We start from the raw sequence: 26,986 nt of genomic DNA, 5'->3' as shown, positions 1-26,986 counted from the left end.
AGGCTACTCCCTGGAGGCTGCTGCTACCGGAACATATAGGCAAGTTGGTGGCTATTATTCTGGTAACAGGAGATGTCCACAGTCTCTCCAGCTCTCTTGAGGGTTTCCTCTGGCCATTGTGTGATGAGTTTTCCAACCCCAGCACCTGCATGAGTCAGAGAGAAGAAGTGAAAAGGAGAAGTATGGACAGTGGCCAAAAATGGCCCTTCACCTCACACCAGTCCAGCATGGCCTGGATGACGCTGCAGATGGATCTATTGTCTCTCACCAGGCAGAAGAGCAAGCAAAATGGTCAGCATGGTTAGGAGCAGCTGTTCCAGAACAGTGTGCATTAAGAGAGAAGAGGCTAGAGACTGATGCCCCTCCCCGTGCTCTGATTTGTCCATGAAGCTTGGTCGGAGGAGGGAGAAGAAACTGGCTATGTAAACTAGCATAAATAAATGTGCAAAATAGGAACGCGAGATAGCCTTTGTAGCCTATAAGTTACCAAAATCAGTTATCAGATTTGGCATGAGAAACAACATTTAAAATGCCTGATGATAGCCATTCTCTATTGCAGTGGTATGTCTTTATGAATGAAATTAACAGCAGAATCAAAATAAACACTATTTCAGCGTGGAAATGCTTTTGCCCTATTTGTGTGTGATGCACTTAGATTGCTCTGATACTTTCTACCATGCTTACTACCATAAACATTATAATTCCTTTTCCAGAAGACATCTCTAATCCTTATTTGTTTTTCATATTAAGATTTTTTGTAAGAAAACTGTATGCTTATTAAAGCCCAAGAAAATTTATCCAATAGTGTGGAGTATTCCCCGATACCCCGTAGAAAGATAATTTTAATTTAGTCTCTTATGCTATTTTAGCATCACAAAGTATATTACTTTTGTTAATGGATACTTGAGATTTTCTGATGTCTTTCAGGAAGTGGCATGGCAGACGCTTGGAAAATTGTTAATTGCCTAACACATTAAGCTTTAAGGAGCTCATTATCGTAGAAGAAATTATCACAGATTCAGAGAAGAATCTCAGGAAATCTCATTATTTGTGATCACAGTATTTTTGTTCACATACATTATATCCATAAATATCAATTTATACGGAAATTTTTCTGTGCAAAAGCCACTATATGTAGAATATTCCAAAATGAATTAGAAAATGTGATTCACTGCTTAATCTGTTATGATCATTTAGATTAGATGAGAAAAATGCTTTCAAAGAAAACTGGTGAGCATTCCCACATTTGGAAAATTTAACTTAAGAAGTGGTGGGTAATACAGAATAGCTTTCTCATACTCTCTTACTGAAATTACCGATGAATAATTTTTAGTAAGCACTCTGTACAGATGAGAAGACAAGATAATTAAGGAAATTATTTTTTTAAAGTTAATTTAAGAAAACACAAAGTTTCTCTTTTGTTTGTTTGTTGGTTGGTTGGTTGGTTGTTTTGTTTACTTGGTTGTTTTTTGTTGTTAAAATAAATGTAAATTGTCCTATAGTCTTTTACCTACAATATTCAGCTTATGGAAAAAGCATATGTTCTTAAAAATGACTTCATAAGTGCAGAGGAATCTCAAAGGTTTGCTATCAACAAGTGCTGCATACAAAAGTGAGAAGGACAAACAACTACACAACTTCCAAAGCCAAAATATATTTTTATACTGAAGGTTACTCTTTGAAATAATTTAAGAGAGCTATCTTAAGAAATGTTTGTGCTTAGTTGATAAGTTATTTTTACCTTCTGACAGTTCCTTTTAATATCTGTATTTGGATCTTCAAATTTTCCACTGTGTATTTTTCCCTGGAGAAAACCTTGGGCCATAGATAAGGCCATTTCAGAAAATATATTTCCAGCAGGTTACATTTCCAGTCCACCAGTCTGGGCTTGAGGCTGTGTCAAGATCATGAAATACATACTGTTTGTCGCCTTTGTTGGTGTGGCTGGTGAGTATATTTTTAAATTTACTTTTGTAATGTATAATGAAGCTTATTTCTGAAGAAATTTGCAAGGTAGTCTCTTGTGAAAAAGTTAAGTCCAATTACACCTTGCAAAAGTTTTAAGAAAGAGCACTGCAACTTCTTTTGACTGCTACATATCTGTTCAGGATAGTTTGTTTCACAGACTGTGGAATGAATGCCCTCATAAGGGTTCTTGACCCAGGAATATTGAAATGACTATATAGTTTCAATAACTGACTTTATAAATTCATGACTGTCAAGAAAAATGAAGTACAAAGATAATATGTCTTGCTCAGGAAGTCCTGTTGTTGTTATTTCTTGGAACACTGAGGAGTGTTCCAAGGAAATACCACTGCAGACTTATCCTGTACTTTGACTCAGTCTGCTATTGACTACTCCTGCAGACAGGATTGTGCTGGGTCTGGCTGGAATGGAGTTAACTTTCCTTGCAGTAGCCCATACAGTGCTGTGCTCTGCACTTGTAGCTTGAACAGCACTAGTATCACACCAGTGTTTTGTGTATTGCTGCACAATACTGGCACCGCATCAGGACTCCCTCCAAGCCCTCAAGAACCAGCAGGCTGGGGGTGGGCAAGTGATGGGGAGGGGACATTGCTGGGGCAGCTGACCTAAACCAACCAAAGGGATATTCCATACCACATGATGTAACGCTCAGCAATAAAAGGTGGGAATGGGGAAGGAGAGGGGATGGCTCTTGTTGTGGAAGCATCTCCTCCCGAACAACCACTATGTGTATTGAGGCCTGCTTCCCAGGGCCTGCTTCCTGCTTCCCCTCATCTTTGAAGAGAGGGCATGAGTGCGGCCGTGGTGGAACTGTGCTATCCACCTGAGTAAAACCACCACAAGGATCCTGGGACAAACAGACCCTTGATCCTGTCCAACAAAATGTTTCTGTATTCTTAGTTTCAGCCTGGGACCAGCAGCCAGTGCTTTAGATGCAAATAGATGATCTACCAATCTAAGTTCAATCAGCTTATTATAGGGAACAGTAAACAAATGTCTGTTAGACTTGCCCACCGCTGCCACTGTGCATTTTAATAGGACCAGAGCCTACAAAAGAGACACTTCAGGCAATCACAACACCACAAAGTTCCTTATGTCAGATGTTAACATATGCTACTTCTTATCTCCCAGTTGCCTTCCCCATCAGTGATGATGATGATGACAAGATTGTGGGAGGCTACACCTGTACAAAGAACTCTATTCCATATCAGGTGTCCCTGAATTCTGGGTATCACTTCTGTGGAGGTTCTCTCATCAGCAGCCAGTGGGTCCTGTCAGCGGCTCACTGCTACAAGTCGTGAGTGGAAAAAATATATTCTTCCATAACCTATTTCTTCCAGTTCACTTTTAACAGTGAGATTCTAATATGTATGAGATTCAAATATGCAACGGACCCAGCTCTGACAGGAGACAATCAAGGAATGGATGGTTCATTCAGAAAGCTGGGCTGGGGCATCATATGGGGTTTTCCATTTTTGCAAATGTTTCTGTGAATGCAGGTTACTTTCTGAAATGACAATGTGATTATCTAACAACAAATTATGGGCTGTGATCTCTTGTAAATTGCATTAATCTTATTACAACCTAGTTACTGGAGAACAAGAAGAGGAATGACCTCTTGGTGGTACCAGTTTGTCTTTTTCCAGAAGGTTTGTATAAGGCACTGTAATATATTTAATTTGACCCAGCTCAGAAAAGTAATCCTTCCTGAATTCACCAGCTGAACTGGGTGTGCATAAAATCTCACTGAGGATGCCCAGGAGCTATTGCAGGACAATAAAGGTACCCTGAGTGAAAAAAGCTACTACTATAATGATGTTGAAGCTAGTGCATACAGTGACAGGGAGGATTCTACAAACTACAATGTCAGTAACTGTAAAGTATATGACATTCTTTGTCTTTTCCAGTTCCATCCAAGTGAAACTTGGGGAACACAACCTGGCATCCCAAGAAGGCACTGAGCAGACCATAAGTTCATCTAAAGTCATCCGCCACTCTGGCTACAACGCCTACACGCTGGACAACGACATTATGCTCATCAAACTTTCCAAAGCAGCCACACTCAACTCCTATGTCAACACAGTTCCTCTTCCTACCAGCTGTGTGGCCACTGGCACCACATGCCTAATCTCTGGATGGGGCAACACACTCAGCAGTGGCAGTGAGTGCTCAGAGAGAATGTACAGCATTCTGAGGGCCTGGGAGCCATTCAAAGACCTCACAATTAGGTCCAAACAGTACAGGGTAAAGAACAGAATATTGCTGCAGGTTAGGCCTTTTTGAGGAATGACTATAAATGATCTGTGTAGGACAGTAACCATTTAAATGCTCTAATGGCAAGCCTGGTCCTTCCTCTTGTTGTATGTTATGAAAATGGAATCATTTAGGTCATCCAAGTGCCCTTCACTAGGATGCCTACTTTACCATACATTATGTGCCTTGGCACTACGCAGTGCCAAGCGCTAGCAATTTAGCTAATGTTAATAGAGTTGCCAGTTCTCTGAGAACATGATAAAAATATGTGCATCTAAAATTGCTACAAGAGAGCTCCACTCTCCTACACCAATAGTCAGAAGTGCAGATGGTGGCTGATGTGCAGATGATGGTGGCTATCTAATTCTCTGAAAACCACCAAACCTACACCAGAGGAGAGGATGCTTTTCCTCAGACCCATGTTTTCTCCAACATATGCACTAAAGGAATAGCTCTTAGCTCCACACTTGCCAGTTGATGGTTTTCTAGATATCACAAATGTTTATGCAGCTGAAATGTAGAACAGTGGACCCATGGGCAGAATCTCTTCCACCTAAATAGAATCCAGGCTGTGATTTTCCTTCAGAGGAAAAATGAGGACTAATAAATTAGGGTGTTGAGCAATGACTTTTCTGCAAAGAAAGGTGGCTTCTCCGGGCTCTGAAATCAAATCAGACATGTCATCAGACATTTCTCTATTTTCTTGTAGGTCTGTATCCAGATAACTTGCAGTGCCTGAGAGCTCCTGTACTCTCCTCAAGCCAGTGCAGCAGTGCCTACCCCGGCCAAATTACTAGCAACATGATATGTGTAGGATACCTGGAAGGAGGGAAAGACTCCTGCCAGGTAAAACATCTGCCTCTCCTACCTGTATCTCTCCTGCAGTTTGCTAGTGGAAGAGGATATCATGTTAAAGAAGCTGCTATCCTCAGTGGCACGTTTGACCCCTGTTTTTTGACTAACAGTGGAGGCTTAGGATAGAGGTTACTTACTGAGCAAGTTAGGTTTTTCACTCAATTTGTCCTTCTTGGGCATTTTCTTTTGTTGTTGATGAGTTGTTTTGTTTTTGTTTTGGGGACATGATGCACCTCTCTGGCCTAATTCTCCACAAGCAGAGTATGCCACCTTCTGCAGTTTAGGCCTCTGAAAATGGAGGAGTGCTGCACCACAGAATCAACAATAATCACAGTGGATATAGAGCTTAGGATGCAAAGGTTGCTTTTGGACTCACTAAAAATGAAATACCCAGTACGTCAATCTCTAAGAAGTCTGGTAAATGAACACAACTGGCAATTGCTCTGCGTGTTACTTATGCCTAACTCCAGGGAAATATTTGACAGAATAATGTGTAAAACACAAATTTCCTGAGCATCAACCAAGAACTGCATCTGTGAAAAACAGGCAGTTTACTCACTCTTAGCTATGCTAAGCTAAAGTAAGGCACACTAGCATCAAGTCTAGAGTGGTAATCTGAAATGATGATTGTAGAGTTTCTGTGTGAAAAAAGCCCATGAGAGCTCTCCAGAATTTCAGTGTTTTCTGAGACATCTGGCTTATTGTTTATGCTGAAAATGTTTGCTGAATGTCTGTATCCTTTATCTGCATAGGGGGATTCTGGTGGTCCAGTAGTCTGCAATGGGCAACTCCAAGGTATTGTTTCCTGGGGCATTGGATGTGCACAGAAAGGCTATCCTGGAGTTTACACTAAGGTTTGCAATTATGTCTCCTGGATCCAATCAACTATTGCTGCCAACTGAGACACTGTCTTCTATGTGACCTGCTTTTCCTCCTCATCATTTTCTTCTGTTTTAGAATTGGACATACAAAACTTATCAAAAAATAAAGGCTTTCAGGCAGACCTTCTTTGTGCAGAGTTCCTCTGGGTACTTCCATGGGTTATCATGTAGAGGACAGAGACACAGAACACTCTGGGGAAATGTACGGGGTCTGGCAGGGGTGGAGTTAACTTTCACTGCAGTGACCCGTACAGTGCTGTGGCTGCTCTTGTAGCTAGAACAGCATTGGTATCACACCAGTGTTTTGTCCATTGTTGACCAATACTAGCACAGCATCAGGACTCCCTCCAAGCCCGCAACCTGCAAGAATGAGCAGGCTGGGGGTGGGCAAGAGATGGTGAGGAACATCACCAGAACAGTTGTCCTAAACTGACCAAAAGGATATTCTATACCATATGATGTCACACTCAGCAATAAAAGGTGGGAAAGGAGAAGCGGGGAGTGGCAGGGCTCTTGTTACTAAAATGTCTGTCCTCCCAAACAGCTACTACATGTACTGAGGCCATGCTTTCTGGGGTGTGGCCAACCATCATGCATTGATGGGAAATAGAGTGTAATTTATTTTCTCTCTGTGTGCTTCCATGCGGCCTTTGCTTATTGTTTTTGTTTGGTTGGTTTTTTCTTCCTCTTCCCTTTAATTAATTTTTCCACAACCATAAGTTGTGGTTTTCTTTGTTTGTTTTTTGTTTGTTTGTTTGTTTGTTTTCTTTTGAGCATACTTTATTCTTCCCTTCCTCTTCTACAGAGAGAGAGTGAGAGCGTTGTGGTGGAGTTCTGATGCCAAGCAAGGTAAAACCACCACAGAAACATATTAAATGTTTGTAGTTCCTCTCAGCTAGAAGAACCTTGGAACATTTTGTAGCATCATCTTCAGGAGTCTTTGAATCTGTTGTGTACAACCATTTTGGAGTAGAAGATGCTTTCTGTTTATCAGCATGTACTCAGGTGCTATACATCTACTTAAAACATCTGAAAGAGTGTGGTGAACACTCAGGCGGCAGCATACTCCTATGGGAGAAAATAGCAGTCAGAACATGAACTCTCCCCATCGACCCTGGCACCCAGCAATATGTCTAAACTTTTCCTGAGAGCTGTACTTGGGAAATGAAAGCAACCTCTTCCTAGGACTAGTTTTCTTAATGTACCAATGCTATGACCTAGTGAGGCTATTTTTACTAATTGGGGCTCCCGTCTATACCATTTTTCTCAGTTAACAGGGTGTGCTGGGCTTCCTTAGTTTTCCTGGACCAGTCAAAAGAACAGAGATTGTTCTGGGTTCTGGTTTTAAATTCCCCTAACCCTAACTGGCACTGGGAAAGTCCATGAAAAAGCTGCAGAAGTGGACTATGTAGCTTTCTAAAAACAAATAAACAAAATAAAGTAAAAAGAAAAAACAGAGACAGGGAGAAATGGGAACAAGTGCAAGAGTAACCGGGGACTGCCAGGACTGGAGGAAAAGGAGAGGAGAAGATCAGGGCTTGAAGGAACAAGTACTGTTTTCACTTAGAGAGGTTTGTGCTCTATCAGATGCTTCGAGTAATGGTTGCCTGAGTTGGGGAACAGCACAATATACAAATGATAACAAACCACAGCTTCGTGTCGCATTGTTCTGGAAGTTCTTCTTGAATTCCTTCTCAGAATCTGCCCTTGAATCCTTTTTTTTTATTATTATTATTTATTTTTCTTCTTTTTTTCAGAAAAGTCAGGGCATCCTTCCCATTAGAGTATTTGCACCAAGGTCAAGGTTGAAAGTCATAGTCTTTCCCTCCCTGACTACTGCAAGTGGAGACTGTTTAATATCTTTGCCAGGTATGTTAGGGGAGAAAAGAAGTTGGAGGACCATGGGGAGGATGAGACAAAATGGAGAGAAATAAACTTTTATATCAGCAGGCAGAGTACATTCTCAACTAAGAGGGACAGGCATGTGGAGAAGAGAAGTTTGGAAACAGTCCCAGATCTCTGTCACTGTCCACCCACATGTGTCAGGGCTTTCAGTGGGTAAAGAAGAAATTCGACTTTCCAGATGACATGTCAGACTTGATTCTCAAATTGTTGGAATGTCCTCAGGCTCTCACCTCTTACATGGCTAGAGTACTACTTGTGCCACTAGTGAACAGTGCCATGAAGAGACAGCCAACAAAGTTGTTCCCTTTTTTGCTGACTGCATCTGACTGGGGCAGAACTTTTCACACAGCGGCCTTTGTAGTGCTCTGCATTGTACTTACAGCTAGAACAGTGTTGGTGTCGCACCAATGTTTTGGCTATTGCTGCGCAGTGCTTGCACAGCATGAAGGCTCTATCTCCAGTTCTGCCCCCCTACTGCCACCAAAGGTCAGTAAGCTGGGGGTGGGCAAGACAAAACTGATCAAAAGGATATTCCGTTCTATATGACATCAAGCTCAGCAATAAAAGCTGGGGAAAGAAGGCAAGGAGAGAAAGAAGAGGGTACTTCCGTTATGAAAGCATTCGTCTTCCTGAACATTCGCTACATTTATTGAGGCCCTGTTTAGCGAGAGGTTTTGTGGTACTTAGCTGTCTATCAGTGTTAGACCACAACAATCTTTTTGATTCCCAATGTAGGGCAACTTGAGGTAAGGATGATACTTGGGAGAGGTAACCAGCAATGCACGGACTGGATATTGCCAAAGGCTGTAATAATTCTAGGTTAATTTGTGTTCTGGTTTAGATGAAGGGACGAGGGGTGGAGTGTTCTGGTTCGTCCATCAAGCTTGTTTAGAAGAGGGAGAAGAGACAGCTCGCCTTTGATACCCTTGTTAGTGAGCCACTAAAAGCAAAGCCAAGCATTCATGTGGCTGTTAAGTGTTGCTTAGCCTGTCTGCAAGAGAGGCACAGTTCTGATCTCATTGACAAAAATGTGGGACTGCCTGCAGACCAAAAAAATGCTCTCTGAATGTTGTACTGTCAGTCATTTCATCATTGTGCATTGGAGCTAACAGGCATGGACCTAGGGGATATTTGCTTGCCTGTGGAAATTACTTGGGACATCTTGCCAGAGCTAGTACATTTACATTCTTTTAAATGTAAACATATGTTCCATTCTCGAGAGACCTTCTCAATAGTGAAAGATGCCTATACCTCACAACTCAGAACTCGTGTCAGACAGAAGCAAAGATAGTGGAGACACAAACAAATGTGCTTAGTCACATCTTAGTTTCTTCAGTTTTCTGGTTAGCAAATCATATTCCCTATAGTTCAACCTTCCTGGGAGTACTTCCTAATTCACTTCCGAATTAAAGAAAGGGAGGTATCCCTGCCAGACTTCTTTTCCTGAAAGCGAAAACTGTGACTAGACATCACCTCATGATCAGTCTGATTTTTCTAGCCTGCCAAGTGTGCCCTAGCTAGCATCGTCCTAAAGCTAGCCTTAAGCTAGTCTTAACTAATACTGCTCTATGTTCTTTTCTGAATAAAGAACTTAGGGTGCCAAGAACATAGGATGTTGTAGCTGTTTCTTTTCTCACTAACACTTTGATTGAAGTGGAGGTCTTTGATTGCAGTAACCTTCTTCGTTAGTCCTGATGTTGCTTCTTCCAACCAATATTACTGAGGTTTCACTTTTGCCTCCCTTTTTGTTTTTATCCCTCATGTATTTGCCCAAAGCTCTAGGGAGATTCATATCTGTCCCTTGGCCTTCAACAGCTTGTAGAAAGGACATGTGAGACCACCCAAAATGTGAAAAGCTAGTGGGTGGTCCAAACCCTGCACATCTTAGTATTTGTGTGTGTGTGCAATCACAGGAACATGATGGGGATACCAGTAACTAATTAATTATTGAATTTAATTAATTTCCTGGCTTTAAAAAAAAAAAAAAAAAATTGGCTTTTCAGCTGGTGGAAGAAAGTTTATGTGAACTAATTCCACATCCTGCATGTTTGTGAGTTAATTCAACATGTAGAAAACAATAAGAAATGGAAGAGGATTAAGGAAATTGATGGGAGACAGGTGTCACAGAGGACAAAGAAGAAAGGGGAGGGGTACAGAGAGAAGACTAGAGGAGAAAGAGAAGAGAAATCTATGGATGACAGAGAAATGAGGAGAGAGCTGAGTACAAGAAAGCAAGGACAAAAAGTGATTTGGGGATAGGAAAATATAGGGAAAAAAAAAAAAGTAGAGAAAACTTTAAAAAAAAAAGTTAAAAAAAAAAAACTAGAGTACGAACAGAAGAGACAAAGTAAAACACCACTTTCCTTAAGTAGACAGAGCTGGAGGGTGAGAGCAGAAAATGGTTTTACTGTTAAATAAAGGGCTGTATGGGCTTCACACAGATCTCCTTTTTCAGGGAGAGGTTTTTGGTATGCTCCTCCAGCTGTTGTTTCGCAGTGTATCTTGCTTAGCGCAGAAATAAGTGCCTGAGTCATTAAGTAGGACATGAGTTGTCTCCACCGATAAGCAGCTGCTCTTAGTCCCACTACTCTGGAAGTGGTTTATGAATTCCTTTTCAATCTCTGCTCTGCCACCTTCCACTGAATTTACGATCAGCTGCAGAGTGGCATTCTTCCCGACAGGCAGCTTGTACCAGTACATGGTCAAGAATGCACTCTCTTTTTTTTCTGAACAGTTCAGAATCAGAGCGTCTCCCTCATAGACAACTGTGTCTGGTGATTGCTGAAGGGCCCATCCTGAAAAAAAAAAAAAGAAAGGAAATGTGAGGAGTGAAATAGTTTGAAAGGGATGCAAAGACACATCCTTGAAGTATGATGTGGGATGGGGTGGTATAAAAATGTCAGCAAGGATATGGGACAGTGTCCCATTTCTCTGACAGAGACATATAGGAGAAAGAAAAAACAATTTCAAATGTACTAGAAATTTAACATATGTATATTTAATAATAACTTAAGTGCTCTCAGTTGTTTTATCAAAATGCGGCAGAAACACTGAATAGATAGACTTGTTGAGTTTTCTGAGTAAGAGGCTGAGGAAAATCTTTTCATCTCATTCATTGTCCATATTCCCCCAGAAAGCCATGGGGAAAGGAGCACTGCCAACAACTGAGCACTGGGGCAGTAGCAGAAGAACCAATGAATATTCTGAAGGGAGAGGAAAATTTACTTACCTACAGAGACAAAGATGGCCACAAGAAACCAGCAGGGAACCATGGAGAAAGGCTGCCTTGTGGCAGCAGTGACCTTTCATGCAGAAAGAGGTATGATGAGGAAATGCTGAGGAAGGAATGGATGCACTGTGTTGGGGGGGTGGGAGAGGGGGTGGAGCAATGTGAGACCGCCCAAAATGTGAAAAAGCTGTTGGCTGCCTAGGAACAGTAGGAAATACACAAAATAGTGTGGTACAAACTCTGCACATCTGTCTTAATATGTGTGTATGTGTGCAATAACAGGAACATGATGGTGATACCAGTAACTAATTAACTCTGAATTTCAGGAATGTCTATTTCCTAATTAACTGAGGTAGCATATAAGGTATATAATAATTGAGATGAAGTAGAAAGGAGAAAAGACAAAAACAGAAACAGAAGAATACACAAATGCAAGTAAGTCTGCTTGCAGTGGCCATGGTTCAAGTCCACACATTGACATGTGGTATAGGAATAATAGGCAGAGAGATAGGAAACCGACACAGAGGAAAAGGAGATGTTATATATCTCCCCACAGATAACACACGTTCATAAATGTGTGTTTATAAAACTCTGTGTGACTGATAAATTGAACATGTGGTGTGTGTGCATTGGGGAAGCTGTTGTGCTCAGCCTGGAGAATGATGGCCTACTTTGTTGCCCCTGTCATGCTGCTGCTTGCTTCTACACTGCAAGGTCCCTAGAACACTACTTTGCTCCAGTACCTGGAGTTAGGTCAAAGGAAGGAGACCATCTCAGTCACCGCACAGCCTGTTGGAAGGCTAAAGGAAGATATCACAGATCTGTGTGTCTTGGGGGATCTTCATTCTGTTACACTCAACTTCTTCTTCTCATCCTCATCAGTCCCCCATCTGGTCAGGCATTTCCCACACTAATAGGGAGAAGGGGTAATCTCCTGCTTGATGTGGCCTTGCATCCAGGGTCCACGTTCTTCCTCTAGCTCAACAGCCTCTCATGGCTTCCCTCAAGTACTCTGCACCTTCAGTTGACTGGCTTTCCCTGGAATTAAATCCTAGCCTCAGGAAGAAGCCTGGGAGGGAACATCCTTCAGTAGCATTAGCTTTTCTTAAGAAATTATAAATGCCTCATGTTTTCCTCATGCATATGCTGGGTCTGGACAACTCTGGCCAATGTGCTTTTTAAGTGGAAATGAAGAATGACGTGAACACGGACACCCCCTCCAGCTGCTCCAACTCAAGGACCATTCTGGTTTGGCCATTGGCATCCAGCCCAGTGCCTTGAAACCCAGAGTATCTGCTCAGGTTGGGGAACATGGCTGCTGCTTTCCTTTTTTCATATGTTCAACCAGTAGCAACGCTGAGCATGTATCCCAGAGACACACAGATACAGACACACAGAGACTGGATGTTGACACATCTGGTCACACAGACTGCCTTGGTGAAGGGCTACCTTCAACAACATTTACACATCATTATGTAAACATAGACACAAGTAACTGAGTTCCCTTGCTCCTCTCTGGCTGGTAAAGATAGAAGTTCACTAGTGAAGACACACATAAAGTTCTCTCTATGTTCACAAGCACACAAACCATTGAGGATCCTTAGAGTACCTGGCACAGCTCCTCTGTCCACCCAGCACTACTGCACAGATCCTGGGCACTCTTACCTGCTCCACAGTCACCCTCACATTGGTTAGTCCAGCTTGAAGTTCACCACAAACACTCACACACTCACGCTTTTCACTCTGGCATACCACTTTCTCAAGTCCACCTGGGAGTACCAGCACAGACCCACAGCTAGCCTAGATCTGAGACCTCTACTATTTGTCGTCTAGTCCAGCTTAAAGTTTGCTAGCAAATAAACAGGAACAGCAGGCTGGGGAAGATGCAGATACTTGGCCCTACCCAGAAAGAAAGGAGGAAAAAAAAAACTAATATATTTGGAAAGAGAGCTGTCAAATGGACAGGGAGAGTAGGGAGGTCTGATGAGAAAAGCCAGAAAAGTGGACTTAAATGAGAAGAAGGGAAGTCTATGGAGTGAGGATTGAAGAGAGCTGTAAAAAAGGTGGGGAGTGAAAAGGAGGCAGAAAATGTGAGACTGATTGTCAGAGGTGAATATAATGTAAATGAGAGCAAAGGAAGAGTTAGACAGGGAGTGGAGAGGGAAGGAAAGAAAGAAAGAAAGAGCCTGAGGAGGAAAGGAAGTCTAGGGAACAGAGACAGTAATGAGTACAAAGGTATTGTCCAGCCTTGTGCAGTGCAGAGGAGGAGGATAGTCGTTCACTTTTGTGCAGGGGGAGGTTTGTGCTCAGGTGCCTCATCAACCTACCCACTGTGTTTCACTTTCAGCACAGTAATAAATGCCAGAGTCATTGAGAAAGGCACCCTCAGTCGAGAGGGTCATCCCGTCTCCTTGTATGCCACTGCTGGTGAAGTGGCTTTGGAATGCTGCTTCAACACTTGCTTTGCTACCTTTTATTGCAGTAACCATTAGGATCATCCCGGAGCCATTTCCCAAAGGCATCTTGTACCAGTACATATATATATAGGAAGGTGTCATTTTGGAGCAGGTCAGACTCATTTTTTCTCCTTGCCATATGACTGTGTCTGGCGACTGTTCCAGAGCCGACACTGGAAGGGAAAAGGAGAAGCATTAAGGAGGATGGGGAGAAACGGATTGATGGAGAGATGAGGAGAGCTACTCAAGCAAAAAGCAGGGCAGGACATGACTTCAGACACAATGAAAAAGCATGAACTAGGCATGGTGTGTTGTTAGAAAGAAGGATGAGAAGGAACGGGACAGGCTAGGGAGAAGGGGAAGGAATGGCATACTTCTTTAGATCAGTATGTGAGTTTCCAATATCCAGGTGAAAGGCAAGAAATATTCTTGGGCAGCTTGTGTCCTTAGACAAAATACTTGGGTGCTGTGCACACAAGAAAGAAATAGACATTGCAGGAGACTCATGGATTCTTGCCCATCTTCTTCAACGTCTGTCCTTACCACAGGAAGCTTTGGGAAATAGGCATCCAGCTGAGTCAAGCAGCACGGGAATCTATGCAGGTGCTAAGGGGGTTGTTGAGTTCACTTACCCACCGGGGCCAGAAGGGCCACAAAGAAACAGCGTGAAACCATGTGAAAACACCTGTCCTTCCTGTTCCTTTCAGAGACCTGTCTTTGTAGCTGCTCAGAGGTATGTGACAAGAAAGTACTAAAGGAGGATGAGACACACTGGGGCTGGGCAGAGCAATGAGAGAGCATGAAAAGTGAGAAAGGATTGGCTGGCTGAGAACGCTGCGGAATGACGCATGCAATTACAGGAAAGTATGAACCCTGCAGAAAAGGAAGTGGAGCAGGGGAGGCTGGCAGTGGACAGATAGGAATATGCTAACGGTTCATGTGGTGCCTGAGTGTGCTCCAGACAGTAGAAGAAAAAAATAAAAAATAAAATGTGGTTGTATAGTACAGTTTGCTCATGCTTTACCAGTGACAGCTCCCTATTGCTCTGCTCGCTTTTTCATGGGAAATGGAGAACGTGCTATCCACAGCGCCCTCAGGTGTTTCTCTACAGAAGGACATCCACATGGCTCTCCCAAATGGGGAAACAGCTCGCTGAGACCTCCTGTCAGAACCTTTCCCTCCTCTTTGAAACTGGCAGGACCTTTGCCTTGGAGCTCTGACTGGTAACAGGGAAAGAGAAGGAAGTGGGAATGTGCTCCTGTCCCTGGTGATACTTGCCTCTCCTCATGCCAGGAAGGAAAATTCCGATGGTCTGTACCACAACTTCATGATCCTCAGATGAATGAAGAAGGGTCACTGAAAGGCATAAGGAGAACTGAAGTCAGGCTGACAGGCCTGTGTGTTCCCTGGATCCTCCCTATGACACTTCTCATAGATGGGCGTCACATTAGCAAGTTTCTTCATTGAAGAAAGCAGTGAGGTTAGTCAAGCACGACTTTTCCTTCATAAATCCTTGTCAGCTACTCCATGTCACGTTCTTGGCCCTCATGAATTTGCAAATACATTCCAGAAAATACACTCCATCACCTTTCGAGGGACTGAGGGAAGGTTGTCTGGCCTGTAGTTCCCCAGGTCCTTCTTCTTGCTCTTCTTAAAGATCAGTGTGGTACTTGCTCCTTCAGGTACTTGCACTGACCAATGCTCATCCTATCCCCGAAAAGCAGTCCCCACACCCCTGCCAGCCACCCCATATTAATCGTTCAGCGTGACAGCATATGGTATGGAACACCCCTTTGGCCAGTTTGGGTCAGCTGTCCTTGTTCTGTCCCCTGCCATCCCCTGCTGCACCCCAGCCTGCTCACTGGCAGGACAGTGGGAGAAGACGAAAAGTCCTTGGCTTAGAGTAAGCGCTGCTCTGCAACAATTAAAACATCAGCCTGTTATCAATATTATTCTCATCCTAAATCCCAAACACAGAACCCAATCAGAACCCAATAGGCGGAAGTTTCTTCTAGCTGAATCCAGGACATTACCCTAGTAGTTATGAAACAATGGACGACACAACTTCATTGGGAAGCTCTAGTAGGAAACGTCAGAAGGGATGCCATTGGAGAAAAAAATGCTACTAATTGCTAAGAGCATAACTCAAATATGTGAGCTTTGTATTGGAAATACAAAAAGCCTCCTTCTGTAGAGGTGAAAAAGGGAGTCACTCTGCGTGAGTAGTGGCAAGTTTTTCTGAATTACATAGGTGTAACCAATACAGTTACGTATATGTACTTCTACTGGGGGGGCACCTTCACCTTTTCTGTGTGGCTAAAAGATAACCTGTGAAGAGCCAAACTAGGAAAAGTAGTACAATGTCTGTTAAAAGAAATAATCCTGAGATTTGGAGTACTGGAGGAATGTTGTCAGACAGAGGACCTCGTTTTGTAGCAGCAATTACTAAGGAATTGGTGAGGATATTGAATATAAAATGGGGCCTACATACCCCATGGAAGCTACAGTTAAGTGGCAAGGTAGAGAGAATGAACCAAACATTGAAAGGACAGGTTAGGAAATTGCGCCAGGAAACACAGTTAAAACGGACAGAGGTTTTACCTATAGCACTGATTAGAGTTCAGATAACCCCAAGAGCTTGGGAAAAAGGAAGTCCATTTGCAATATTGTATGCGAAGCTTTATGCTGTAAATTTGACTGGGAAACCTGATCAGGTGCATGTAACTGGGAATAAAGCTCCTACAAATTATGTTTGTCTTTAGCAAAAACTTTGGGTCTTGTCCACTGATAAATACTTATATTAAGGGCACCAGTTCTGGTGGATGCACTGGCTCACTCTTTTTCTACTGGAGATCAAGTTTGCCTGCAAACAAGGAGTTTGTTTTAATATTTCTCCCACATCTGACTTCCCAAAATTTCACAGGGCCTGGCCACACAGATTGCACTATTGTATCTTCTCTGCTCAGCCCTATGCTGTTCATGCCATCTTCATGCCAGGGAGTGTCCCATCACTTTGCCTGCTCTGGGCTATCAAGGGCTTCTGCGTGAGGGTCATCAGCTTCTCACTACACCTGTAGAAGAGCACCTCCACACTTCTGCTTTCCCTTTGCCTACAGCACGGCTTCTCCTTATAGTCTGCCTCCTTCAGTAAGCACTGTGGGACTATTAAAGAGTGCTTGTGCAGCTCTGTGAGAAAGATATTAACTTCACAGGAACCGTGTGGGTCTGGAAGGAAGGAGGAAACAGCACGTAAAGTGGGGAGGGGCCGTTGGTCTTGGGAGAGAAGTGAAGGAATGGAGTTGGGGAAGACAGAAAGATCAGAAAAACTGCAAGGGAAGAAAAGATACATCCTCCCTTAGGGCAGGCAGGAGTGTGGGTGCTGTCTTCTGGGTAATATGTCTCTTGGACCACGTCCTGTGAGCATACCTCTCCACACATTGTGTGTGTTTATAAAAACACTGTGTGAATAATAAATGGAGCATATGGTGTGGGTGCATTGGGGAAGCTGAATGATGGCCTGCTTTGTTGTCCCTGTCATGCTGCTGCTTGCTTCTACACTGCAAGGTCCTTAGAACACTACTTAGGTGCAGTACCTGGAGTTAGGTCAAAGGAAGGAGACCATCTCAGTCACCGCACAGCCTGTTGGAAGGCTAAAGGAAGATATCACAGATCTGTGTGTCTTGGGGGATCTTCATTCTGTTACACTCAACTTCTTCTTCTCATCCTCATCAGTCCCCCATCTGGTCAGGCATTTCCCACACTAATAGGGAGAAGGGGTAATCTCCTGCTTGATGTGGCCTTGCATCCAGGGTCCACGTTCTTCCTCTAGCTCAACAGCCTCTCATGGCTTCCCTCAAGTACTCTGCACCTTCAGTTGACTGGCTTTCCCTGGAATTAAATCCTAGCCTCAGGAAGAAGCCTGGGAGGGAACATCCTTCAGTAGCATTAGCTTTTCTTAAGAAATTATAAATGCCTCATTTTTCCTCATGTTTGGAAGTGCCTTGGTATGAGGATCAACTGCCTGGCCATCTTTTCAATTCTATATCTGGTACCAGCCCTCCATGCCCAATCCTACATGGCCAGATATTTGTATCTCCAGCCAAAGCCATGACTCTGTCTCCTTTCGCCACCCCCCCCCCAAAAAAAAAAAAAAAAAAAAGAGGAATAGAGGAATGCTAGGATTCAGCAGCATAATGTGCATTGCCTTCATCTTTAATGCTTTCCTCATCAGATCCTGATTATGTTGGAGAGTTGATACATCCTGAACCTTTCTTTTCTCTTCAGGATATACACTTTAGAAAGAAGAGATAAAAGTTTGGACAGCTCTGGCCAATGTCCTTTTTAAGTGGAAATGGAAATGACATGAACATAGACACCTCCTCCAGCTGCTCCAACTCAAGGACCATTCTGCTTTGGCCAATGGCATCCAGCCAGTGCATCTACCTGGACTTCTTTAAGGCCTTTGACATGGTCCCACATGACATCCTGATCTCCAAATTGGAGAGAGATGGATTTGAAGGGTGGACATGAAACTGGAAACAGTGGATATGAAACTGGATTGAAGGTGACACTCAGAGACTAGTGGTCAGTTATCCTGAAGAGGTACAAACTTGTGCTGTGCTGTACGTACAGCTTGGTCTTTCAGGCTGTTGGTCGCACATTTCCCTTGGCCACAGAATGAACTCAGCTCATTGTAACAGAAAAGCCTGCAGGAAGCCCCCACTTGGTACCAGTGCTTGCATCAATGCTATGGCCTTGCCTTTATCTGAATGTTCAATAAGCAGTCCACATGCAAACATCCTTTAGGAATATAGTTGTTTCCTTGTAAGAAAACCTGCAGTAGCTTGAAGGACCAAAAAGTTGGAACCTCTCTCCATGGATGGAAATTACACAGCATGCTGTGAGAGAAACCCTCTCTGTTCTGTCTGATGCTATATAAACGCAGGGTGCTCAGCATCTGGAGGGAAGTATTATTTACTTGCTATCTACATTCCTTATTATTATTGTTATTCTATCTTTTTACAGGAGGTATTTCATTTAGCCATTTCTTGCCTGACTTTTCTTACTGAGATCTAGAAAGAAACATGCCCCATTTCTCTCTCAAACCCCCAACAGACAGGTGGCAGCATAACCTTTGAGTGCAAGAGACTTTGGTGCAGGTAAGAGAATCCTCAGCCTTTCCCCACTCCAGCCCACAGGGTCATATGAGATGACTTTTTGAGACAGGCCACATGAATGGATTTTGAGAGATTGGCCACGACAGGATTACTGTAGGGTGAGCAATATAGCTCTGAGTGCATGCACAGGGTTCTACACAATCCTCACGCAGCAGAGCTGATGCAAGATGTTAGACTCCAAGATGGGAAACATCCGGAAAAGAGGGTGGGTACAATCTGTGACAGACTTCTCGTCTTGCAAAGAAACATCTGCATATGAGGTTTCTCCATGCAAAGCACCATCTCAGCCAGTGAACAGGACCTTGTTTTGTGAGCTTTCCTCTCCAATACCAGTGTGCCTAACAAGTTCTGCTGTTGTAGTTCAGCTGTCATTCTGGCATCATCAGCGAGGCAGACACTAGTACACTTATCCATACACTTGGGATCAGTCTCCGGCTTCTTTGGCCTTGATCACTGAGTCCAAGCCTCTGTGCACCCTGAATGCTCTCCATGATTATTTAACCACATCAAGTGCTACCGCTGACTCAATGACAGAGGTCAGGTTTTCTCCTCACATGCTTTTTGGCAGAACCAGCACAGCACGGTTCCGAGCAGAGTTCAGTGCAGAAAAATTCCTTTCTGGAAACACATAATCACTAAAGTTTGAGTTTGGAGGGATCTCTGAGGATCATCTATTCTAAACCCCGTGCCAAGCAGGATCACCTAAAGCATACTGTGCATCATGGCATCCAGGTGGGTTTTGGATATCTCCAGAGCAGGAACCTACACAACCTTTCTGACCAACCTGTTACTGTGCTATCACCATTGTAAAGAAGTGCCATCTCTGTTTCCAGGAAGGAGCAAACTGGGGAAAGCACAGGCATGAGCTGGAAGGCTGTGTATCCAAACTTCCAGTCCTTCCCAGTACTGAAGAAAGATGGAAAAAAAGTGGGTAGAGAAAAGGAGGCAGAGAGGATTAGAACGATTGTCAGAGGTTCATATAATGTAAATGAGACCAAACAAAGAGGGAGGCAGGGAGTGTAGAGGGAAGGAGAGAAATAAGGAAAGAGCCTGAGGAGGAAAGGAAGTCTAGGGAACAGAGACAGTAACGAGTACAAAGGTATTGTCCAGCCTTGTGCAGTGCAGAGGAGGAAGATAGTCGTTCACTTTTGTGCAGGGGGAGGTTTGTGCTCAGGTGCCTCATCAACCTACCCACTGTGTTTCACTTTCAGCACAGTAATAAATGCCAGAGTCATTGAGAAAGGCACCCTCAGTCGAGAGGGTCATTCCGTCTCCTTGTATGTCACTGCTCATGAAGTGGCTTTGGAATGCCGCTTCAACACTTGCTTTGACACCTTTTATTGCAGTAACCATTAGGATCATCCCGGAGCCATTTCCCAAAGGCATCTTGTACCAGTACATAACTGTACTGGAGGATTTCATTTTGGAGCAGATCACATTCATCTTTTCTCCTTGCCATATGACTGTGTCTGGCGACTGTTCCAGAGCCAACACTGGAAGGGAAAAGGAGAAGCATTAAGGAGGATGGGGAGAAATGGATTGATGGAGAGATGAGGAGAGCAAAAAGCAGGGCAGGACATGACTTCAGACATGATGAAAAAGCATGAACTAGGCATGGTGTGTTGTTGGAAAGAAGGATGAGAAAGAACAAGACAGGCTAGGGAGAAGGGGAAGGAAAGGCATACTTCTTTAGATCAGTATGTGAGTTTCCAATATCCAGGTGAAAGGCAAGAAATATTCTTGGGCAGCTTGTGTCCTTAGACAAAATACTTGGGTGCTGTGCACACAAGAAAGAAATAGACATTGCAGGAGACTCATGGATTCTTGCCCATCTTCTTCAACGTCTGTCCTTACCACAGGAAGCTTTGGGAAATAGGCATCCAGCCGAGTCAAGCAGCACGGGAATCTATGCAGGTGCTAAGGGGGTTGTTGAGTTCACTTACCCACTGGGGCCAGAAGGGCCACAAAGAAACAGCGTGAAACCATGTGAAAACACCTGTCCTTCCTGTTCCTTTCAGAGACCTGTCTTTGTAGCTGCTCAGAGGTATGTGACAAGAAAGTACTAAAGGAGGATGAGACACACTGGGGCTGGGCAGAGCAATGAGAGAGCATGAAAAGTGAGAAAGGATTGGCTGGCTGAGAACGCTGTGGAATGACGCATGCTATTACAGGAAAGTATAAAGCCTGCAGAAAAGGGAGTGGAGCAGGGGAGGCTAGCAGTGGACAGATAGGAATATGCCGAGGTTTCATGTGGAAGAATCCCCTTCCCTGGCTGCTTTCCCCAGACCTGTTTCCTGCATGAAACAGTGATTCACATTGCAGTGAGTTTCTCTTACTCTCTGTATCAGACTGGGGAATGTTTCTGAAATCCACAAAGGACAGTCGGATGGAGTCCCATCTGCCCCAGACCGTATCTCTCCTCCTGGGATCAGAAGGGGCAGGAAACAAACAACCCCCTTCCCTGGCTGCTTTCTCCAGACCTGTTCCCTCCACAGAGGGACTGCAGAGACAAGAGATGCTCAGAGTCCTGTGCATTTGCGCATTCCAGAAACTGGGAACTTGGGAAAAAGGAAGTCCATTTGCAATATTGTATGGGAGGTGCTTGTGATCAGGCACAGGGCAGCTTCTCCTTCTACCTTCTTTGCTAACAGGCAGTAGCCCAGGTTCCTTCAGAGGTAGCTTCTCTCTGGCACTGGGGACTTATTTGGGGAGCCCTGGACAGCTCAGTTTGGTGTTGCCTCTTGGCAGCTCTGCTTCACAAGCACACTTTGGCAAATTCAAGAAGTGCTTGAGGACTGAGACCATCTCTGCAAATGTCCCCTCTGCCCTGTGAATCACCCCAGCGAAGCTGGTCTTCTTTTCTGGCAGAACTGAGCTTGCCCAACAGAGGGGCATGGAGGACACAGTTAGGATGCAGTCGGTGACATCACTAGTGTCTTAAAAGTGGTTGGATAGCACAATTTGCTCATGCTTTACCAGTGACAACTCCCTATTGCTCTGCTCGCTTTTTCATGGGAAATGGAGAACATGCTATCCACAGCGCCCTCAGGTGTTTCTCTACAGAAGGACATCCACATGGCTCTCCCGAATGGGGAAACTCAGCTCGCTGAGACCTCCTGACAGAACCTTTCCCTCCTCCTTGAAACTGGCAGCACCTTTGCCTTGGAGCTCTGACTGGTAACAGGGAAAGAGAAGGAAGTGGGAATGTGCTCCTGTCCCTGGTGATACTTGCCTCTCCTCATGCCAGGAAGGAAAATTCCAATGGTGTGTACCACAACTTCACGATCCTCAGATGAAGAAGGGTCAGTGAAAGGCACAAGGAGAACTGAAGTCAGGCTGACAGGCCTGTGTGTTCCCTGGATCCTCCCTTTGACCCTTCTCATAGATGGGCGTCACATTAGCAAGTTTCTTCATTGAAGAAAGCAGTGAGGTTAGTCAAGCACGACTTTTCCTTCATAAATCCTTGTCAGCTACTCCATGTCACGTTCTTGGCCCTCATGAATTTGCAAATACATTCCAGAAAATATACTCCATCACCTTTCGAGGGACTGAGGGAAGGTTGTCTGGCCTGTAGTTCCCCAGGTCCTTCTTCTTGCTCTTCTTAAAGATCAGTGTGGTACTTGCTCCTTCAGGTACTTGCACTGACCAATGCTCATCCTATCCCCGAAAAGCAGTCCCCACACCCCTGCCAGCCACCCCATATTAATCGTTCAGCGTGACAGCATATGGTATGGAACACCCCTTTGGCCAGTTTGGGTCAGCTGTCCTTGTTCTGTCCCCTGCCATCCCCTGCTGCACCCCAGCCTGCTCACTGGCAGGACAGTGGGAGAAGACGAAAAGTCCTTGGCTTAGAGTAAGCGCTGCTCTGCAACAATTAAAACATCAGCCTGTTATCAATATTATTCTCATCCTAAATCCCAAACACAGAACCCAATCAGAACCCAATAGGCAGAATTTTCTTCTAGCTGAATCCAGGACATTACCCTAGTAGTTATGAAATAATGGACGACACAACTTCATTGGGAAGCTCTAGTAGGAAACGTCAGAAGGGATGCCATTGGAGAAAAAAATGCTACTAATTGCTAAGAGCATAACTCAAATATGTGAGCTTTGTATTGGAAATACAAAAAGCCTCCTTCTGTAGAGGTGAAAAAGGGAGTCACTCTGCGTGAGTAGTGGCAAGTTTTTCTGAATTACATAGGTGTAACCAATAGAGTTACGTATATGTACTTCTACTGGGGGGGCACCTTCACCTTTTCTGTGTGGCTAAAAGATAACCTGTGAAGAGCCAAACTAGGAAAAGTAGTACAATGTCTGTTAAAAGAAATAATCCTGAGATTTGGAGTACTGGAAGGAATGTTGTCAGACAGAGGACCTCGTTTTGTAGCAGCAATTACTAAGGAATTGGTGAGGATATTGAATATAAAATGGGGCCTACATACCCCATGGAAGCTACAGTTAAGTGGCAAGGTAGAGAGAATGAACCAAACATTGAAAGGACAGGTTAGGAAATTGCGCCAGGAAACACAGTTAAAACGGACAGAGGTTTTACCTATAGCACTGATTAGAGTTCAGATAACCCCAAGAGCTTGGGAAAAAGGAAGTCCATTTGCAATATTGTATGCGAAGCTTTATGCTGTAAATTTGACTGGGAAACCTGATCAGGTGCATGTAACTGGGAATAAAGCTCCTACAAATTATGTTTGTCTTTAGCAAAATCTTTGGGTCTTGCCCACTGATAAATACTTATATTAAGGGCACCAGTTCTGGTGGATGCACTGGCTCACTCTTTTTCTACTGGAGATCAAGTTTGCCTGCAAACAAGGAGTTTGTTTTAATATTTCTCCCACATCTGACTTCCCAAAATTTCACAGGGCCTGGCCACACAGATTGCACTATTGTATCTTCTCTGCTCAGCCCTATGCTGTTCATGCCATCTTCGTGCCAGGGAGCGTCCCATCACTTTGCCTGCTCTGGGCTATCAAGGGCTTCTGCGTGAGGGTCATCAGCTTCTCACTACACCTGTAGAAGAGCACCTCCACACTTCTGCTTTCCCTTTACCTACAGCACGGCTTCTCCTTATAGTCTGCCTCCTTCAGTAAGCACTGTGGGACTATTAAAGAGTGCTTGTGCAGCTCTGTGAGAAAGGTATTAACTTCACAGGAACCGTGTGGGTCTGGAAGGAAGGAGGAAACAGCACGTAAAGTGGGGAGGGGCCGTTGGTCTTGGGAGAGAAGTGAAGGAATGGAGTTGGGGAAGACAGAAAGATCAGAAAAACTGCAAGGGAAGAAAAGATACATCCTCCCTTAGGGCAGGCAGGAGTGTGAGTGCTGTCTTCTGGGTAATACGTCTATTGGACCACATCCTGTGAGCATACCTCTCCACACATTGTGTGTGTTTATAAAAACACTGTGTGAATAATAAATGGAACATATGGTGTGGGTGCATTGGGGAAGCTGAATGATGGCCTGCTTTGTTGTCCCTGTCATGCTGCTGCTTGCTTCTACACTGCAGGGTCCCTAGAACACTACTTAGCTGCAGTACCTGGAGGTAGTTTAAGGAAGGAGGCCATCTCAGTCACCGCACAGCCTGTTGGAAGGCTAAGGGAAGATATCACAGATCTGTGTGTCTTGGGGAATCTTCTTTCCGTTATGAAAATAGAATACCTTAGAGTATTCCCATCTAGCCTCAGGTAAATGGTTTTTTGTTAAATATAGGGCTCTATGTTCTTGAAGCTATATAAGCTTCATGGCTTCCCTCAAGTACTCTGCACGTTCAATGGAATGGCTTTCCCTGGAATTATATCCCAGCCTCAGGAAGAAGCCTGTGAGGGAAAATCCTTCAGTAGCATTAGCTTTTCTTCCCTTCCTCCTCTCTGGCTGGTAAAGGTAGAAATCCACTAGTGAAGACACACATAAAGTTCTCTCTGTCTTCATAAACACACAAACCATTGTGGATCCTTAGAGTACCTGGCACAGCTCCTCTGTCCACCCAGCACTACTGCACAGATCCTGGGCACTCTTACCTGCTCCACAGTCACCCTCACATTGGTTAGTCCAGCTTGAAGTTCACCACAAACGCTCACACACTCACACTTTTCCCTCTGGCATACCACTTTCTCAAGTCCACCTGGGAGTACCAGCACAGACCCACAGCTAGCCTAGATCTGAGACCTCTACTATTTGTTGTCTAGTCCAGCTTAAAGTTTGCTAGCAAATACACAGGTAAAGCTGGGGAGGATGCAGATACTTGGCCCTACCCACCGCCAGCAGCTGGTACTAGGCACACAGACTCTGACCCACAGCCTCACTCCAGGTGCCGGGGTGGAAATCCCCACTCACTGATATCAAGGCATGTGCAGGACAAGGAGGTGATCCGATACAGCCAGCATGGCTTCATCAAGGGCAAATTGTACTTGACCAACCTAGTGGCCTTCTTTGATAGAGAAACTGCATCAGTTGACAAGACCAACCAATGCCATCTACCTGGACTTCTGTAAGGCCTCTCTGTTTCCAGGAAGGAGCAAACTGGGGAAAGCACAGGCTTGAGCTGGAAGGCTGTGTATCCAAACTTGCTCTCATTCCTAATCCCTTTAGGGAGAGTATGGAGTGAATTAGATCGGATGGAAGAAAAACAAACAAACCAACCAAGAAACAAACAAACAAAAAAAAACCACTTTGAACAGAGAGCTGTCAAATGGACAGGGAGAGTAGGGAGGTTTTATAAGAGAAGCCAGAAAAGTGGACTTAAATGAGAACAAGGGAAGTCTATGGAGTGAGGATTGAGGAAAGCTGGAAAAAGGGTGGGGAGAGGAAAGGAGGCAGAGAGGATTAGAACGATTGTCAGAGGTGCATATAATGTAAATGAGAGCAAAAGAAGAGGGAGGCAGGCAGTGGAGAGGGAAGGACAGAAAGAAGGAAAGAGCCTTAGGAGGAAAGGAAGTCTAGGGAACAGAGACAGTAACGAGTACAATGCTTTGTCCAGCCTTGTGCAGTGCAGAGGAGGAGGATAGTCGTTCACTTTTGTGCAGGGGGAGGTTTGTGCTCAGGTGCCTCATCAACCTACCCACTGTGTTTCACTTTCAGCACAGTAATAAATGCCAGAGTCATTGAGAAAGGCACCCTCAGTCGAGAGGGTCATTCCGTCTCCTTGTATGCCACTGCTCATGAAGTGGCTTTGGAATGCCGCTTCAACACTTGCCTTGGCACCTTTTACTGCAGTAACCATTAGGATCATCCCGGAGCCATTTCCCAAAGGCATCTTGTACCAGTACATATTATAATAGGAGGGCTTCATTTTGGAGCAGGTCAGACTCATTTTTTCTCCTTGCCATATGACTGTGTCTGGCGACTGTTCCAGAGCCGACACTGGAAGGGAAAAGGAGAAGCATTAAGGAGGATGGGGAGAAACGGATTGATGGAGAGATGAGGAGAGCTACTCAAGCAAAAAGCAGGGCAGGACATGACTTCAGACACGATGAAAAAGCATGAACTAGGCATGGTGTGTTGTTGGAAAGAAGGATGAGAAAGAACAAGACAGGCTAGGGAGAAGGGGAAGGAAAGGCATACTTCTTTAGATCAGTATGTGAGTTTCCAATATCCAGGTGAAAGGCAAGAAATATTCTTGGGCAGCTTGTGTCCTTAGACAAAATACTTGGGTGCTGTGCACACAAGAAAGAAATAGACATTGCAGGAGACTCATGGATTCTTGCCCATCTTCTTCAACGTCTGTCCTTACCACAGGAAGCTTTGGGAAATAGGCATCCAGCTGAGTCAAGCAGCACGGGAATCTATGCAGGTGCTAAGGGGGTTGTTGAGTTCACTTACCCACCGGGGCCAGAAGGGCCACAAAGAAACAGCGTGAAACCATGTGAAAACACCTGTCCTTCCTGTTCCTTTCAGAGACCTGTCTTTGTAGCTGCTCAGAGGTATGTGACAAGAAAGTACTAAAGGAGGATGAGACACACTGGGGCTGGGCAGAGCAATGAGAGAGCATGAAAAGTGAGAAAGGATTGGCTGGCTGAGAACGCTGCGGAATGACGCATGCTATTACAGGAAAGTATAAAGCCTGCAGAAAAGGGAGTGGAGCAGGGGAGGCTGGCAGTGGACAGATAGGAATATGCTAAGGGTTCAAGTGGGGTCTGAGTGTGCTCCAGACAGTAGAAGAAAAAAATAAAAAATAAAAAGTGGTTGTATAGTACAGTTTGCTCATGCTTTACCAGTGACAGCTCCCTATTGCTCTGCT

The 26,986-nt window shown here is 44.3% G+C and overlaps 3 protein-coding genes and 1 long non-coding RNA gene across 4 annotated transcripts in view; 1 reads left to right on the top strand and 3 right to left on the bottom strand.

The window, feature by feature from the left end:
* Positions 1–26,986, bottom strand: part of LOC101798133 (T-cell receptor beta-2 chain C region) — a 106,234-nt gene that overhangs the window by 59,766 nt on the left and 19,482 nt on the right. The window lies entirely within an intron of this gene.
* On the top strand, positions 1,908–5,996 carry LOC101792988 (trypsin I-P1). Its single transcript, NM_001319966.1, has 5 exons — positions 1,908–1,947; positions 3,118–3,283; positions 3,894–4,147; positions 4,949–5,085; positions 5,847–5,996. Exons 1-5 carry the CDS (start codon positions 1,908–1,910, stop codon positions 5,994–5,996), a joined length of 747 nt encoding a protein of 248 aa, NP_001306895.1.
* LOC140003368 (uncharacterized) lies at positions 9,861–11,152 on the bottom strand. The gene is made up of 2 exons (XM_072043189.1): positions 11,110–11,152; positions 9,861–10,675 (listed from the first exon to the last, which is right to left on the bottom strand). The coding sequence occupies exons 1-2, from the start codon at positions 11,150–11,152 to the stop codon at positions 10,332–10,334; spliced, it is 387 nt and encodes a 128-aa protein (XP_071899290.1). The 3' UTR covers positions 9,861–10,331.
* LOC140003369 (uncharacterized) lies at positions 13,580–14,648 on the bottom strand. The gene is made up of 2 exons (XR_011811873.1): positions 14,198–14,648; positions 13,580–13,738 (listed from the first exon to the last, which is right to left on the bottom strand). It is a non-coding gene; the product is annotated as an uncharacterized lncRNA (long non-coding RNA).

The sequence above is a fragment of the Anas platyrhynchos genome, chromosome 1 (genome assembly GCF_047663525.1).
Source record: "Anas platyrhynchos isolate ZD024472 breed Pekin duck chromosome 1, IASCAAS_PekinDuck_T2T, whole genome shotgun sequence".
Lineage (NCBI taxonomy): Eukaryota > Metazoa > Chordata > Aves > Anseriformes > Anatidae > Anas > Anas platyrhynchos.
The sequence above is the reverse complement of the archived record's forward strand: the minus strand, read 5'-3'. Positions and strand labels throughout refer to the sequence as shown.

Excerpts from the sequence above, each read along its gene's own strand:
- LOC101792988 (NM_001319966.1), top strand. The coding sequence starts at position 1,908 with ATGAAATACATACTGTTTGTCGCCTTTGTTGGTGTGGCTG. Across the intron at positions 3,284-3,893 it reads GCGGCTCACTGCTACAAGTC|TTCCATCCAAGTGAAACTTG; the intron begins GTGAGTGGAAAA and ends TGTCTTTTCCAG. Across the intron at positions 5,086-5,846 it reads GAGGGAAAGACTCCTGCCAG|GGGGATTCTGGTGGTCCAGT; the intron begins GTAAAACATCTG and ends TTATCTGCATAG.
- LOC140003368 (XM_072043189.1), bottom strand. The coding sequence starts at position 11,152 with ATGGTTCCCTGCTGGTTTCTTGTGGCCATCTTTGTCTCTGTAG. Across the intron at positions 10,676-11,109 it reads GGCCATCTTTGTCTCTGTAG|GATGGGCCCTTCAGCAATCA; the intron begins GTAAGTAAATTT and ends TTTTTTTTTCAG.